This window comes from Beta vulgaris, chromosome 5 (genome assembly GCF_026745355.1).
Source record: "Beta vulgaris subsp. vulgaris cultivar EL10 chromosome 5, EL10.2, whole genome shotgun sequence".
Classification (NCBI taxonomy): domain Eukaryota; kingdom Viridiplantae; phylum Streptophyta; class Magnoliopsida; order Caryophyllales; family Amaranthaceae; genus Beta; species Beta vulgaris.
The window spans coordinates 3,996,710-4,011,552 of NC_079206.1; the positions used below are offsets into that span (position 1 = coordinate 3,996,710).

General features: G+C 37.9%; 2 protein-coding genes across 2 annotated transcripts; one reads left to right on the forward strand and one right to left on the reverse strand.

Annotated features, from left to right (window-relative positions):
- Positions 1–170: 170 nt before the first annotated feature.
- LOC104899109 (uncharacterized) lies at positions 171–988 on the reverse strand. The gene is made up of 2 exons (XM_048645689.1): positions 431–988; positions 171–299 (listed from the first exon to the last, which is right to left on the reverse strand). The coding sequence occupies exons 1-2, from the start codon at positions 986–988 to the stop codon at positions 171–173; spliced, it is 687 nt and encodes a 228-aa protein (XP_048501646.1).
- A 2,841-nt stretch (positions 989–3,829) lies between these two features.
- LOC104892269 (beta-adaptin-like protein C) lies at positions 3,830–12,939 on the forward strand. The gene is made up of 15 exons (XM_010678151.4): positions 3,830–4,064; positions 5,847–6,044; positions 6,808–6,921; positions 7,006–7,256; positions 8,195–8,330; positions 8,456–8,635; positions 8,784–8,876; positions 8,965–9,176; positions 9,261–9,324; positions 9,401–9,580; positions 10,415–10,507; positions 11,163–11,554; positions 11,770–11,959; positions 12,043–12,246; positions 12,381–12,939. The coding sequence occupies exons 1-15, from the start codon at positions 3,978–3,980 to the stop codon at positions 12,678–12,680; spliced, it is 2,694 nt and encodes an 897-aa protein (XP_010676453.1). The 5' UTR covers positions 3,830–3,977; the 3' UTR covers positions 12,681–12,939.
- Positions 12,940–14,843: the final 1,904 nt, after the last annotated feature.

Genomic DNA, 14,843 nt, shown 5'->3' on the forward strand with positions numbered 1-14,843 from the left:
TTTTTGTTTTTGAAGTGAAGGTACGAACCTTCAAAATTGACAGAGAATGAGGTTGATTGAAATGGATTTCATTCCCTTTCTGTAACTTGTCTAAATCTAATTGAGAAATCAGAAGGCGCGAGGATGGGTTTCATTTGTTGACAAAGGGGATCTTTCGAATGTTTTCTACACTACGGTCTACGAGGCTCCGCACACTGTGAGTTATCTGAAGGAGCCTCTTCCACCCACTTCGTATCTTGATTGGTCATAATGTCATCAACATTTCTGTTTACTGAAGAGAACTTGCTCTTGACCTCTTCCTGGACATCCACATTCATGGTAGTGAGTCCAGGGTCCAGCAATGGGGTACCCGTAACATCGGGTAGACCTACACCACAATCTACACCACTAATCACGAGTGGTGACCTACAACAACATCAACCCTACTAACCGGAAAAAGGACAGCCTCGAGACTCGCAATCTCTTGAGCAATCGCCTTATTTTTTGGCTCAACTCCTCTAGCTATCCTGAAGTCAGCGTACCCATCCTCCATACTACCAATTTTTGTTAGAGCCACACCGCGCCTAAAAAGAGCTTTCACATTGCTCTTGTCAACCCCTAGCACCAAGGTACATGAACCAATAGCTTCCTTAAACAGACTAAGTTTGATTTCACATGCTGCAATGTTCAATTGCAGAGAAACAACTAACTCTCGAATTTCAAGATCAATAGTATGAACATAGCACTCTTCATACATAGCAGAAATGGTAACACAGAGGCACTTCATAGCATTCCTATATGTCTCATAAGCTTTGCAAAAATTAGACACTTTAAAAAGAGAATTACCAATCTCTTTTAAGAAGGCCACATACTGAATGGCCTCATTAGGTCCAGTCGTATTTGCAAACAAATCCTCAAGAACTCTATCCCCATCCTCCAAGAAGTCCAAATGGTGCAACATAAATAAAGCTAAACTAGCATCCTCCTTAATACTATCCAGATGAACCATGAAAACTAGAAATAAATGCAGTAATAACGACACTACAAAGACAAACCTAAACCACAACTAAAAAACTTAATAAACACTAAACATCGCAATAATCAAACCCAAGCCCAATTCAATCAATTGCATCACAACAGAGTATACTCTTCTCTCCTTCTAACCAAAATCCAATCAACCTGGTTTGTTCTACCCTTTAGTATAAATTGGACAAAAGAATTTCACACCTACAATACAGTGGGAGAGTAGAATTACCGACACTGGAAACCACCTTGAACGGTGAAGGCTGTGAATTTGTGGTGAGCCGTGGAACAAACGAAGCCTCGAAGCCGGGCCTACCGGTGGATAGAGCACAGTGAAAAAGGGGGAATCACGACGCGGAGCTGCAAAGGTGGGCCGGTGGAGAAAACGACCAGAAACCGACCAGAAACCCCGACTAACCGATGAAGGGAACGAGGAAAAGGCCGACAAACCCGACGAAAAACGACTAAAAAAGATTTTAAAAAAGAAAAAAACGAAAAAAAAACCACGAGGGAACACTTGGGAACTCGCCGGAGACCCGCCGGAAACCTACGCGGCGCCGGATCTCCGACGAGTTCTAGGGTTTGGAGGGGGTGAGGGTGTTTTGTTATAGAGAGAAGGCAGAGAAGGCTTAGAGAGAGAAGTGTTTTTGATATCTCCAGATGTAGTTTTGATTCGATGCAAATCATCTTTACATGTATAATAACCCTACTCCCCAACTCCTTTACCCACCAATTGACAATAGAGATTTTATCTAAAACTATATATGTTCCCAAGTCTTTCGTTCTATCTTCCATTCTCTTCTCTTTTCTCATCACTTTAGTGTAATACTTCCTTTGTTTTTTAGGTGATTAGCTTCTCGTATTTGAAAATGTCACGATAAGTAATCTATTTCTCTAAAGCGCAAAAAGGTGATCCCACTTTCCATCATTTAATTGTTTCATCTACTTCTTACGTTCAATATTCAAATTTGATTGATTAAACAAGTGGTCCTAGCAATTTGTCCCTATACTCCTTAGTTTTTCGGCACTTTCTCTCTGTCATTTTTTTAAAAAAAGGAGGGAGTATGTGCTTAATTTTTCCAAAAGGTACTTCGTGTATTAGCAAATAATATTATATTGTATGTCTAGTTACTATGTTGGATTTGAGTTAGCTTAGTAAGTCATAATGAATTGCGGTTGACTCAAGTGTTGAGTTTTTCAATCTTCCCTGACAATGTATAGGGTTCAATGCTTAATCCAAGCATTTGCTTTGGATTTAAGAGGGGTGTGTTCAGCTTGTAATGGGCCTCTAAGAGAGGAACCTGTACAATGGCAGCCCAGAGGATCTCTTCTTACGTACCTTATAAAAAAAATATCAACGCGCAAACTTGCCATACATTGTATTGTACTATGTGTATTAACATATATCTCCCTCCGTCCCTTAATAGATTTCTCATTTATCAAATGCACGTTTGTCGATTCACATTTTGCATCGTTAATATCTTTGATTATATATTAGTAAAAAATATAAAAGTTTGACTTTCTAAATGTACAAAATGAGGCGAACCAAACAAAACCCTACATGACTATGTTTTTATCTTATACATTTTCTTTTAGTATTTTCTTTACCTATATATAGTACCAAATTAAAAATGAAATATCTATTAAGAAACAGAGGAAGTAATAAATTGGCAGATATTGAGCCAAAATATTAATAAGACCAAGTTTTAAATACCGGCTCCTATTATAAATCTAAATACTTGATCATTATGCTATATCTAATTTGCTAAAAAAATATTGAAGACCAGAGTATTACCGGGCCCAACTAAGATCCTCTTCCCCTCAGTACGTACTATTGATATTTGTCTAGATGAGTAACAATAAAAAAACGAAATATTAGCCAAATAAGAACCTCGGTGTATCCCCAAATTAGTACATACATACGTTCGTAGGATGAGAACTATACATACGATTAACATGAAGGACTATCATTATGAACACAAAGAACAATACTAATGAACATGTATTAAAAGAGATATACATATGTATATTGGACTTGTTAGTCACATAAATGTATTCATTTGGCATATTAATCATGTATATTTGGCTTTAGTCATATAAGGATGTACATCATGTTCTACGTAGGAATGACAACGGGTCGGACTGGGATCGTATTATGCATAATTCGACTCCGACCGTACAAGAAATCAGATTTTAAATTTGTGTCTGAATCCGATCCCGACATTCGATTTTGAAAATCCGAATCCGATCCGACTTAAAATCCGAACCCGATCCGACTTATTTTTATGCCAATTTTGTATAATAGAATAGTCTTCTATAATACAATAATTTATTCATTACAATTTATTCTAATCATCATATGAAAATCTTATATAGTACAAATAATCTAAACTATTATTTTTATCAATCATTTCTTCAATGGAAAAATCCTATATAATACAACTGGCTGAAAGTCGAAGTCAGATTATACATAAATAATACATTAACATAAATAATTAAAAAGGATTATTTGATTCAAAGTCGGATTCGAATGTGGGATTATTTTATGAGATCCTGCTCCGATCCTCCTCCAACTCGGAGTCGCATTTTTTAAATGGAGTCGGATTACTTTTTTGTCAAAGTCGACTCGGATTTTTTTCTTTGGATCGGAACGGACTAGAGTCGGATTCGATCTAAATTACCATCACTTAATTCTACGTATAAGCTCGCGTGGGCACCATCTAGACGTTGGGCCGTTGGGGTATATCCGTGTACGTTGGTCTTAGTTAAAAAAAAAAAAACATTGGCATTCAGCCACCTTGGTAAAACTTCCGAGCCCAACCACAAATCGACAGTTTAGTCATTAGTCTTCTCTCTTACAGACATAACAATATAACATCTCCCATTTCTTAATTCTCTCTCCTCCTCTTCCTTCATCGACGCCATTTTTAAATCACAGGCGAAAAATCAATTGAGATTCAGACAGAGAGAGAACGATGAGTGGTCACGATTCCAAGTACTTCTCCACTACCAAGAAGGGTGAAATTCCTGAACTCAAAGAAGAGCTCAATTCTCAGTACAAGGTTTTCTCTCCATTTTTCTTTTCTTACTACTCACTTTTCTTCGCTCATTTTCTCGTTTTTTCTTTACTTTTCGTTCTCAATCGCCGGAAATGTATTCAGATCTGTTCGTCGTTTCTTTCAAATCCGTCCTAGTTTTATCGATTTTTGTCTGATTTATGGAATAATTTGTTTAATTTTCGATGCATGATTGTATGGATCATACCTTGGGATTAACAATAGATTGATGACTATGTACAATTGTATCTTCAAATTTCGCTGTATCGAATTTGCATATGTTCTTGTTTTTTAATCAATTTTGGAATTCGATTGTAATTGCGGTGTATGATGAGTTTCTCGTGTAATGTTAGAAGTTGGATTGATTAGGTACTGCTGTTGTATCATTATTTTAACTGTGATTTGTATGATTAAGCTGTGAATTGAAAGAGGGGGGAGGTGTATGTATTATCAGTAACTGGAGGCTGGAGCTACCTTGTATCGAGTGTTTTCGTTACGTGCAACTGGAATCGGGATAATGCTTCCTGATAATTGGAGATGTTAATCAAGAGAGTAGCGAAACGAAACAGTGTTGGCTGATCTCTGTCCTTTGTGATTTAGGCATTGAGCAGTGCAGTTCGGCATGTTTTGATGTAAACTACTGATCTCAGCCGTTTGGGCTTTAGGCTTTAGGTTATGAGCAACATATTTTGATATGCTGAAACTTAGAGTACTCATTTGGGAGGATTTCAAGTTTCAACCACTAAATAAAGATGGGTTGATCTCCCCTTTTTCTTTTAGTCTTTACTGTTATTTCATGCAATTATGCCATTCTCGTCCACGTTGCCAGGCTTATGATTAACACAAACATACACCTTAGCTGTTGGATAGAAGAACGAGATAGGTCAGGCATGTAAACTGTGGGTGATATTTATTTAGAATAGCATAACTTGCTGACTATTTAGAATTACCATTTTTCTTTTAGGGTTCTACTATTTTTCATGCCGTGGATTTTAAATTTGGGTCATAGCTTTTATCTTGTTGCAATAATTATGCTCCATTTGTCCAAAAATAATAACGACATTGTCCCCCTACCTTAGTATTTGGGTTTTGGCAAGGTGCCACCTGAACTAAGAAGTGTTGGAAAGTTCATTGCGCTTCCACCCCCTCCTAGGGGCATGCCTCGTCTTTTATCCTCATTCCCCCTCGCATGTACAATCATCCTCATCTGAAGTACAGATTAATGGATGGAAATCAAACTGGAATATCTATTAACAAACAGAAGGGAGTATAGTTTAATCAGACCAGCTATTTCCACAAGATTTCTAGAACTAGTATGCCACTGTTGATAGCGCACGCACACGCACCCACCCACCCACCCACCACGCACGCGCACCCACCCACCCACCCACCACGCACGCGCGCGTGCACACACACACACACACACACACACACACAAACAAACAAACAAACAAGCTTCTGATCAAGGAGACTGTCCTGCCCAAAAGGGAATATAAGGCACTGAAGGGAAATGAGATGGAGAAGTCTTTTTTGATAGCTTTGCAAGTTCTGTACTACATTAGTATTAGGATAGTTCACTTGTTTAGGTTTGGCAGCTGAGGAGTTCAATACTTAGTATGTTGTTTTCTTTCATTCTTTTTGGTTATATCTTCAATTTGAACTCACATTTTATATGTCAAATGTTTTCCTTTCTGTTTTGTATATATTTTCTCACTATGTTTTTCTTGCCTTTTGTGTGATTTTCTGGTGTATATGCTTTTTGACCTGCTTGATATTATCTCTTCGTAGGATAAGAGGAAGGATGCCGTGAAAAAGGTTATTGCTGCGATGACTGTTGGCAAGGACGTATCATCATTGTTCACTGATGTTGTGAACTGCATGCAAACGGAAAATCTGGAGTTGAAGAAGCTAGTATACTTGTACCTGATTAATTATGCAAAAAGCCAACCAGACCTTGCGATTCTTGCAGTCAACACATTTGTTAAGGTATCATGCCAGTTCACCACTGTATACCCTTGGTGCTATTTATGTCCATTGTCCTGATTTTATTGTCAGGTCGTGGTCCTTGATTAATATGGCGAATTTTCTGTCATGCTTTCAGCTCAGCTTGTCTGGAAGTGATCTTTTGATGAGGAGATAACATATCAATGTACTGTTTTATAATAAAAAATGCATGTGAAGCAGAAGTTAGAAGAGCTAGATACAGTGAAAATGCATGTCATAGTGTTGAGGGTATCCGTTGAAACATCAGATTATCTATGGAATTTGCAAATTCTTAAATGACTAGAATGAGAATCCCATGTTTCTTGACGAAGCAATAGCTTCGAGCTCTGTTCATACTTCATACTCCATTTATCTTAAAATGATTGTCCAAATCGAATATGAAATTTTTGCACAATAAGTAGTTTAAAGGTTGCCTCACACAGCAGCACCCATTTGCCTATTATTGCAGGTCCACTTTGTTAGCGTGGCTAGCTTTTAATGTGATGATAGAAGATCTCTGTCTATGAGGGATGAATAGTTTGCACGTGTAGGAGATTTAATAGTTATGTATATTTGCAAGGGGGTTAGTTCTAATTTATGTCCATGCAATATGTCACATTTCCAGGTTCACTTCTTGCAGTGGCTACATTTCTTCAGTTCATCCCCCAGGGTTGGGGGGTTGGGGCCTTATGTTTGCTCAGCTGTTTTTCTTTGACCATCTATTTCTGCAGCTCTAGCTGACATTTTACATTTAATCCCTTTGCAGGATTCACAGGACCCAAATCCTTTAATTCGGGCTCTGGCAGTGAGAACAATGGGTTGCATTCGTGTTGATAAAATTACCGAGTATTTATGTGATCCCCTTCAGAGGTGCCTCAAGGTTGATATATTGATTATCAGACATATGTGCTTGAATGTCTTTGAGTAAAGCAGTATTAATTCCCTTCCTTTTTCTTCTTCACAGGATGATGATCCATATGTTCGCAAGACAGCTGCTATCTGTGTTGCTAAGCTTTTCGATATAAATGCTGAGCTCGTTGAGGATAGGGGATTTCTGGATGGACTGAAAGACTTGATATCTGATAACAACCCAATGGTAGTAGCAAATGCTGTAGCAGCTCTTGCTGAGATTCAGGAAAACAGCGCAAGACCCATCTTTGAGATCACAAGTGCCACACTTGCAAAGCTCCTTACTGCCCTCAATGAATGCACTGAGTAAGTCATGCTCTATTGCATTTGTTGTTTTTTAGAAGGGGAGATATTGTTCTGTAAACTGCTGTGAAGATATTATTCTTTACTCAGGTGCGTTGTACAACTTGTTTTCCTATGGCTCTCAGTAAAATCCAGAATGCATAAACTCTGAACCACATGGATCTTTTGTGTTTCCCTTGTCTCTTAGTAACCATAAGAACTTGAGAGGGGATGATTTCTGCTTGGGGGTAGAGTGATAGACTTTGTCAATGGATCGTTGAAGGAATTTTCGTACTTCCATTTTCTCTTGGTCTTTTTAGTGTCTGACAGTGGCAGTATTGCCAACTCCTGGACTGAAATCACTTAATATCTGCTAATGGACCATCAAAGATTGTGGAGAAATACTCCTATGATATTATGAGGTATCGGTCGTATGTCTATTCTAGTTGGTAAGAGACTTAGATGGAGATTGTCTCGGTCCTGATATTGAACTTGGATCTTTATACTTCTTCACAGGTATCTTTCCCTTCCATACACTACTGTTGCCTTTTCTTTTCCCTTTGAAGTTTGAGTTAGGGATTGTCGTAAATGAACATGTAAAATATATATAGGTGGATTTCAGGGAGAACTCTGTTTTTCTCGGTCATTATCATATTGACTTTGGTTGCATAGCTAATTTGCAGCTGAAGTTGAGCCATACCGAGTTCCTAAGATTCCAATAAATTGAAATTCTTAAAGTGGATTGACTGTTCTATGTCCAATGCAATATCATACCCATCTAAATGTTGGTTAGGGGGAAATGTAAAAACTATGTCTCTTGGGAACATGTAATGTTTTATCCAGCTCTCTTTCTTTTTTTCTGTTTAGAGGGGTGGGGGGAAGGAGCACAGAAACGTCATATGTTAGGACCTTGTCTATTCCTAATGGTGATGTATTTATAGTTCAATTGCACTGGTTGTCAGGTGGGGTCAAGTTTTTATATTGGATGCCCTGTCAAGATATAAAGCAGCTGATGCTCGCGAAGCTGAGAACATTGTAGAGAGAGTTACTCCACGTCTACAACATGCTAACTGCGCTGTTGTGCTTTCAGCTGTGAAGGTGAACCCCCCCCCCCCCCCCCCCCAAAAAAAAAAACAACCCCACCCACACCCCTTCTGGTAGTTTAATGGCTTTTGTTAGTTTTTTGTTGCATCCATAATCATCGCTTCTATGGATTTGCGCAGATGATTCTTCAGCAGATGGAACTCATCACTAGTACCGATATTGTTCGAAATCTTTGTAAGAAAATGGCCCCTCCACTTGTGACCCTTCTTTCTGCAGAACCTGAGATACAGTATGTTGCCCTAAGGAATATCAATCTGATCGTGCAAAAGAGGCCAACTATTTTGGCCCATGAAATTAAGGTATTGCAGGGATTTAGGACCAGCATTTTGAAGCTTTACTTGCTTCTCTGTGTAAATTTATACTATAAAGCATAAACTCTGTCCATTTCATGATTAATAGCAGTCTGTGACCATCTGCTTTATTTACTTGTACTCTTTTCTTGTTAAGGTATTTTTCTGCAAGTACAATGACCCTATCTATGTCAAGATGGAGAAGTTAGAAATCATGATCAAACTTGCTTCAGACAGGAACATAGATCAGGTGAGTTATCTATCATCTGCTGCTACCTAATTATAGTATAATATATTGGTTTTGCTCTTAAGTCTTAACTTGATGGTCATGTTTCCAGGTTCTACTGGAGTTTAAGGAGTATGCCACAGAAGTAGATGTAGATTTTGTTAGGAAGGCTGTTCGTGCTATTGGTCGCTGTGCCATCAAGTTGGAGAGAGCTGCTGAACGCTGCATCAGTGTCCTGCTGGAGCTGATCAAGATTAAAGTAAATTACGTTGTTCAGGAGGCAATTATAGTCATCAAAGATATATTTAGAAGATACCCTAACACGTAAGTTGCTGTAATTTGAGTCCATGATATCACGATATGGCTTTCTTTGTTCTATCTTCTTAAAGCTTGTCATGATTCTTCCAGCTATGAGTCCATCATTGCAACCCTCTGCGAGAGCTTAGACACTTTAGATGAACCAGAGGCCAAGGTACAGATCTTTGATAGTGAGATGGTTTTAATCTGTGTTGTGGTGGACTCTTACTTATCTATATGTATCTTCTCAGGCTTCTATGATTTGGATCATTGGTGAATATGCGGAAAGAATTGACAATGCAGATGAGTTACTTGAGAGCTTCTTGGAAAGTTTCCCTGAAGAGCCTCCGCAAGTTCAATTGCAACTGCTGACAGCAACCGTCAAGCTTTTCCTAAAGAAGCCAACAGAAGGACCACAACAAATGATTCAGGTATTTACCCTTTCAAGGTTGAATATATATATATATATATATATATATATATCGAGAGAGAGAGAGAGAGAGAGAGAGAGAGGCAAGATCACATGAGAATGCTCCTTACATGAGAAATGAGAATGAATCTCAACCACACGATTGGTTTAGAGTTACAAAACTTATTCATTAGAGTTATATCCCTCCAAAAAAATTTGAATTAAAAAAAAAAAAAATTTTGAATTTTTTTTTTCAAATATTTTGTTTTTGGAGTTACATCACTTTTTCATTAGAGTTACATCACTTATTCATAAGAGTTATAACATGTAAAAAAATTTCTCATTTCTCATATATATATTCCTACAATTGCTGAGACTTTAGAGGTTTCCTACAACATATTGATTGACTTGGAGTGGTGATCAATTAATAACTGGAGGTTAAAAAATAATGTGCGCGTGTGTTTGTGTAATAATGGTGATCAGTATTGGGAAAAGAAACCAAAGTGAGAATGAAACACGAGAGAATTTTGAGGGAATATTCGCTTTGCAATTTGATTGTCTACATGAGTTTCCTTGACACAAGTTACATCCTACACTAGGAGTCTGGATCTTGATAAGAGACTAATTCTATAGGAATTGTATTGATCTCGTTATTCTCCGTATCCATGTGTAGTTACTGTGTTTGGATTAGTAAATATGATTAGAGATGACTGTCCTTTAAGATGATAGAAATTGCCAACTTCCACAAGATTATACATTGGCATAATTGAGTGGAATAAGCTTATCACGAAGTCCTATTTGCTGCGACCGTCTCTGATGCTGCTGCTTCTCCTTTGGATTTTGTTACTGCTTACAGGCTGTTTTGAATAATGCCACTGTTGAGACCGACAATCCTGATTTGCGTGATCGTGCTTACATCTATTGGCGTCTTCTTTCAACTGATCCTGAGGTTAGTATGGTCTAGTTAATTAATGGCATGTTTGTTGGAATTTCGTATGAATATTGATCTTTTCTTTTATCTAAGAGAGAGTGGATAATCTCTACCACCCATCACCATCTTAATAAAAAACCTGTGCTGTTGCATTGTTGAAAATCAGAAAATTTCGATGGAGCTGAGCCTTTCCAGTGATAGAGGTCATCTAATCTTTCTCTTTATTGAGTTCTTGAAGGATTTTTGGAGCAAGCATACTAACTGCTGACAATGGCTTATATTATGTCAATATATGCTAGAAGAAATATTGTCATCGACGAATTTACTTAAGAAAATGCACTTTTAGTTACTACGACACTAAAGTTCCTTGTTTAGTTCAGTTGTGTTGGCTTTTTGGTTCGCTGAATTAGTTAATAGGCATTGGTCATTTACACATTGTTTGGATAACAATATAGGATGGGAAGGAAGGGGAGGGGGGAGATGGAGCTCCAATTTTCCTTTGGGAGGGATGATGTTTATTAAAGATGGAGGGAAAATGGATGCTTCTCTCTCCGCCCCCGGCCTTCCCTCAATCCCTTAATTAGACAAGGAAACTTGTTCCCCTCCCTTTCTCTCCATTTCCTCCTATACAAACAGTGTTACACTCTTACATTGAGTTATTGCCTTGTTGCAGGCAGCTAAAGATGTTGTGTTAGCAGAGAAACCTGTGATCACCGATGATTCAAACCAGCTTGATCCTTCTCTTCTTGATGAACTTCTTGCCAACATTGCAACTCTATCATCCGTGTATCACAAGCCACCAGAATCATTTGTAACTCGTCTTAAGACAGTATCCCAGAGAACCGAGGAAGATGATTATCCTGAGGGAAGTGAATCAGGATATGGTGAATCGTCTGCACATCCTGTCGAGGGTTCTGCTTCGCCTGCTTCAAGCTCAGGATCCAGGCAGCCAGTGGCTGCCCCACCCGTTGCTGCTCCAGCTCCTGTTCCTGACTTACTTGGTGATCTGATAGGCTTGGACAACTCGAATTCACTTGTCCCAGTTGACCAGCCTGCGCCAGCTGGGTGAGTGAGATTTCTCATTCCTTCCGCTTGAGAAGTTACTGATCTTAAAGTCAATGTGCCAGACCTTGAAACACCAACCTGGTCCAGTTAGACCCTTGTAGATCTTTCCAATGGCGCAAAATTGAGATGATACATATCAATTAATAGATCTACTCTTGACCTGCTTTATCTGAACTCTGACTTGCAAAATTATCTGTTCACTTCTTGCTGTGCAGCCCTCCTTTGCCAATGCTGCTGCCTGCAGCCAAAGGTCAAGGTTTACAAATCAGTGCACAACTTACACGTAGAGATGGACAAGTGTTCTACAGCATGCTGTTTGAGAACAATACGGAGTTGGTCCTTGACGGGTTCATGATCCAGTTCAATAAAAACACATTTGGCCTTGCAGCTAGTGGACCTTTGCAGGTAGACATTGCTAGTTGCTAAATTTTACTGGAAAAAGTCCCTATTGGCTTTTTCAAATTTACGCACTTCTTTTTGTTTCTCAGGTTCCACCATTGCAACCTGGGACATCAGCAAGGACTCTTCTCCCCATGGTTCTGTTTCAAAATGTAGCTCCTGGTGCTCCAAACACTCTCCTCCAGGTGGCAGTAAAGAACAACCAGCAACCGGTTTGGTACTTCAGTGATAGGATTTCATTGCATGTGCTCTTCACTGAAGATGGTAGAATGGAACGTGCAACCTTTTTGGAGGTAATGCATTTGATTCTCGTTTTCCATCATGTAAACCACTCAACAACCCCCCACCCCCCTATTTGGTTGCTGTGAAGTGAAGCTAATCTAGCTTGCCCTTGTGCGTAACATACTAACTTTTCCTTACTTGACAGACATGGAAATCCCTTCCTGATTCAAACGAGGTTTTGAGAGAATTCCCGGGCCTCGTGATAAACAGTGTGGAATCGACTCTTGACAAATTGTCTTCCTCAAACATGTTCTTTATAGCAAAGAGGAAAAATGCAAACCAGGAGGTATTGTATCTCTCAGCTAAGATACCTAAAGGAATACCATTTTTGATCGAACTGACTGCAGCAGTTGGAATTCCCGGAGTTAAATGTGCAATCAAGACACCAAGCCCTGAAATGGCACCTCTCTTCTTTGAAGCACTGGAACATTTTCTCCAAAGTTGAAACCATATTCATCCTTGTTAACCCATTGAAGATTATCTGTATACTCTGTAAGCATTATTGCTAGGTTTTCGGGGGTTCCTCTTCTTTTTTTTCTTTTTCTTTTTCTTTTTCTACTCCTGTATGTCTGTTTTCGTGCTGGTTTCTAATTAGTAAAAATCCAGTTTTCCGGCCAATTTTTGGGGTTTGTAAGGTGAATTATATTTCCTCTGAAGTCTTTTTCATTCATATTATCAAAGAGTGTAATTTTATTGTTCAAGAACTTCGATTTCTGATAAAAAATTCTTTATCCTAAACTTTATACTCATATTTGAGATGTGTTAATTCGTTCATTGCCATGTGACCTCTTTACCAAGGATCCTGGTAGACCAAGGTTCGAATTTTGGTGGAAGCAAATTTTAATATTGTGGGGGGGGGGGGGTGAGGCTTGTTGGGCCTCTTGGTGAGTGACCTTGTGCAAGGGCAGTTTAGAGGAAATTTATCTTATCACGGGTTATCAAAAGGAGGTTATAAAAAATAAAAAATGTGCCACTCTCTTTATAGTGTCGGATATACCCCTTTATGTTCAACGATGATTTCTCTTTTTTACCCTTTTTTCTAAAAACTTTTGCCATCCACAAAAAATTGTCAAATTAAGTTTTGGCATGTAAGAGTATGATAAGGGAAGAGTGGATTTTATGATAGGGTAAAAGAAAACATATACTCCCACTTGTTAAACGGTACATCCGCCCTTAAGGCCAGGTTTACGGAGGATTTTTGGTAGAAAAACTAGTTTTTGGTAATAAAATAGGAGAATTTATTGCCACACCACTAATGTAAGAGTGCTCCCAATGGTTGCCCTCCTTGTGGGTCATGAGGAGAGAGAGTATAAAAGTAATATTAGTTTATTAGGAGAGAAAAAATTTGGCCAAGAAATTGATGTTCAGCTCTTCATGATGGACCAAGAAAAAGAGGAGCAAAGAAGGAAATGAAGGAGAGAGAAAAAATGGTGGGGTAGGTGAAAGAGTTAGAAAGTAATAAAATAATTAATGACCACAAATTATAGGGCAACCATTGGTTATGCTCTAACGGATTAAGGAGAGGTTGAACCAAATACGAGGAAATGAATTAGGTATATGATTTTCATTTCTTAGAACTCATAAATATAAAACTAAACATGCTCTAATATTGTACTCCTTGTGAATTTTATTGGTTTACCCACTTTTTTGTACACAAAGTTTTAGGAGAAATTGATATGTGTGTCATAAAAGAAAAGAGAAAGTATTAATTTATGGGTAATGTTATATGTAGCCCTTAGGGCTACATATAAGCATTGAATACATTTCTTTAAATGGAAACAGTTTAAAAATTCAAGACACATTTTCACGTCAATTGAGGTAATAAATGCTTGATTCAATATTTTATTTCCATTTTAAGCACCTTATACATAGCCCTAAGGGCTACGTATATAATTTTCCTTAATTTAATGATATCTTGTATTGAAGTTAATGTTTTGGGCAAACAGAAATAAAATGAGAAGGTAAAGATGATGATGAACAATGGATTTTTTTACGTTATACAATTTATGTAGAGTTTTTAAGAGGTAGGGGTACAATATAAAAATTGAAAAACACAAGGATATAATGTACAAAAATCCATAAACAATTCATGGTCCACAACTAGAAAACAAGAGGTGGGTAACTAATAAGAAATAACCAAAAAAAATAAAATGGGTAAATTAATAAAAACTAGAGAGAACATAATGAAACAAAAATTCTTCATATAATCATTTTAGACTATCCTAATAAGTTTTTCTCATTATTAAGAAAGATAATTGGTTCGAAAGCCAAACCCACTAGCCTGCACCGGCACACTAGCTCATAAGTTGGGTACAAGGCTAAACAGCCCAGAAATAAATTCTCCAACATATTATTGGTTCAAGAATTCGAACCTTGGGAAAGATCATAAAATTCGAGGTGGAACTCCACTAAACTACTACTTCTTCCTCAGACTATCCTAATAAGTTAAAACAACATAAAATAATTCTTAAAAGAAGAAATTCACTTATAAAAGTAGAAATTAAAATTAGAAATTGTTGTGAAAACAGTGGAATGACCAATTCCACTGTTGAACACAGTGAAGTCCACTGCCATGCATTCAATGCATGGTAAGTTTTTCTTGCCGTTA

What these genes read in the sequence shown, in the direction of transcription:
- LOC104899109 (XM_048645689.1), bottom strand. Translation starts at nt 988, where the DNA reads ATGGTTCATCTGGATAGTATTAAGGAGGATGCTAGTTTAGCTTTATTT. An exon ending in TCGAGGCTGTCCTTTTTCCG is followed by an intron (nt 300 to 430) that starts GTTAGTAGGGTT and finishes GTGGATGTCCAG; the next exon opens with GAAGAGGTCAAGAGCAAGTT.
- LOC104892269 (XM_010678151.4), top strand. Translation starts at nt 3,978, where the DNA reads ATGAGTGGTCACGATTCCAAGTACTTCTCCACTACCAAGAAGGGTGAA. An exon ending in TTTAGAAGATACCCTAACAC is followed by an intron (nt 9,177 to 9,260) that starts GTAAGTTGCTGT and finishes TGATTCTTCCAG; the next exon opens with CTATGAGTCCATCATTGCAA. An exon ending in CAGCTAGTGGACCTTTGCAG is followed by an intron (nt 11,960 to 12,042) that starts GTAGACATTGCT and finishes TTTGTTTCTCAG; the next exon opens with GTTCCACCATTGCAACCTGG.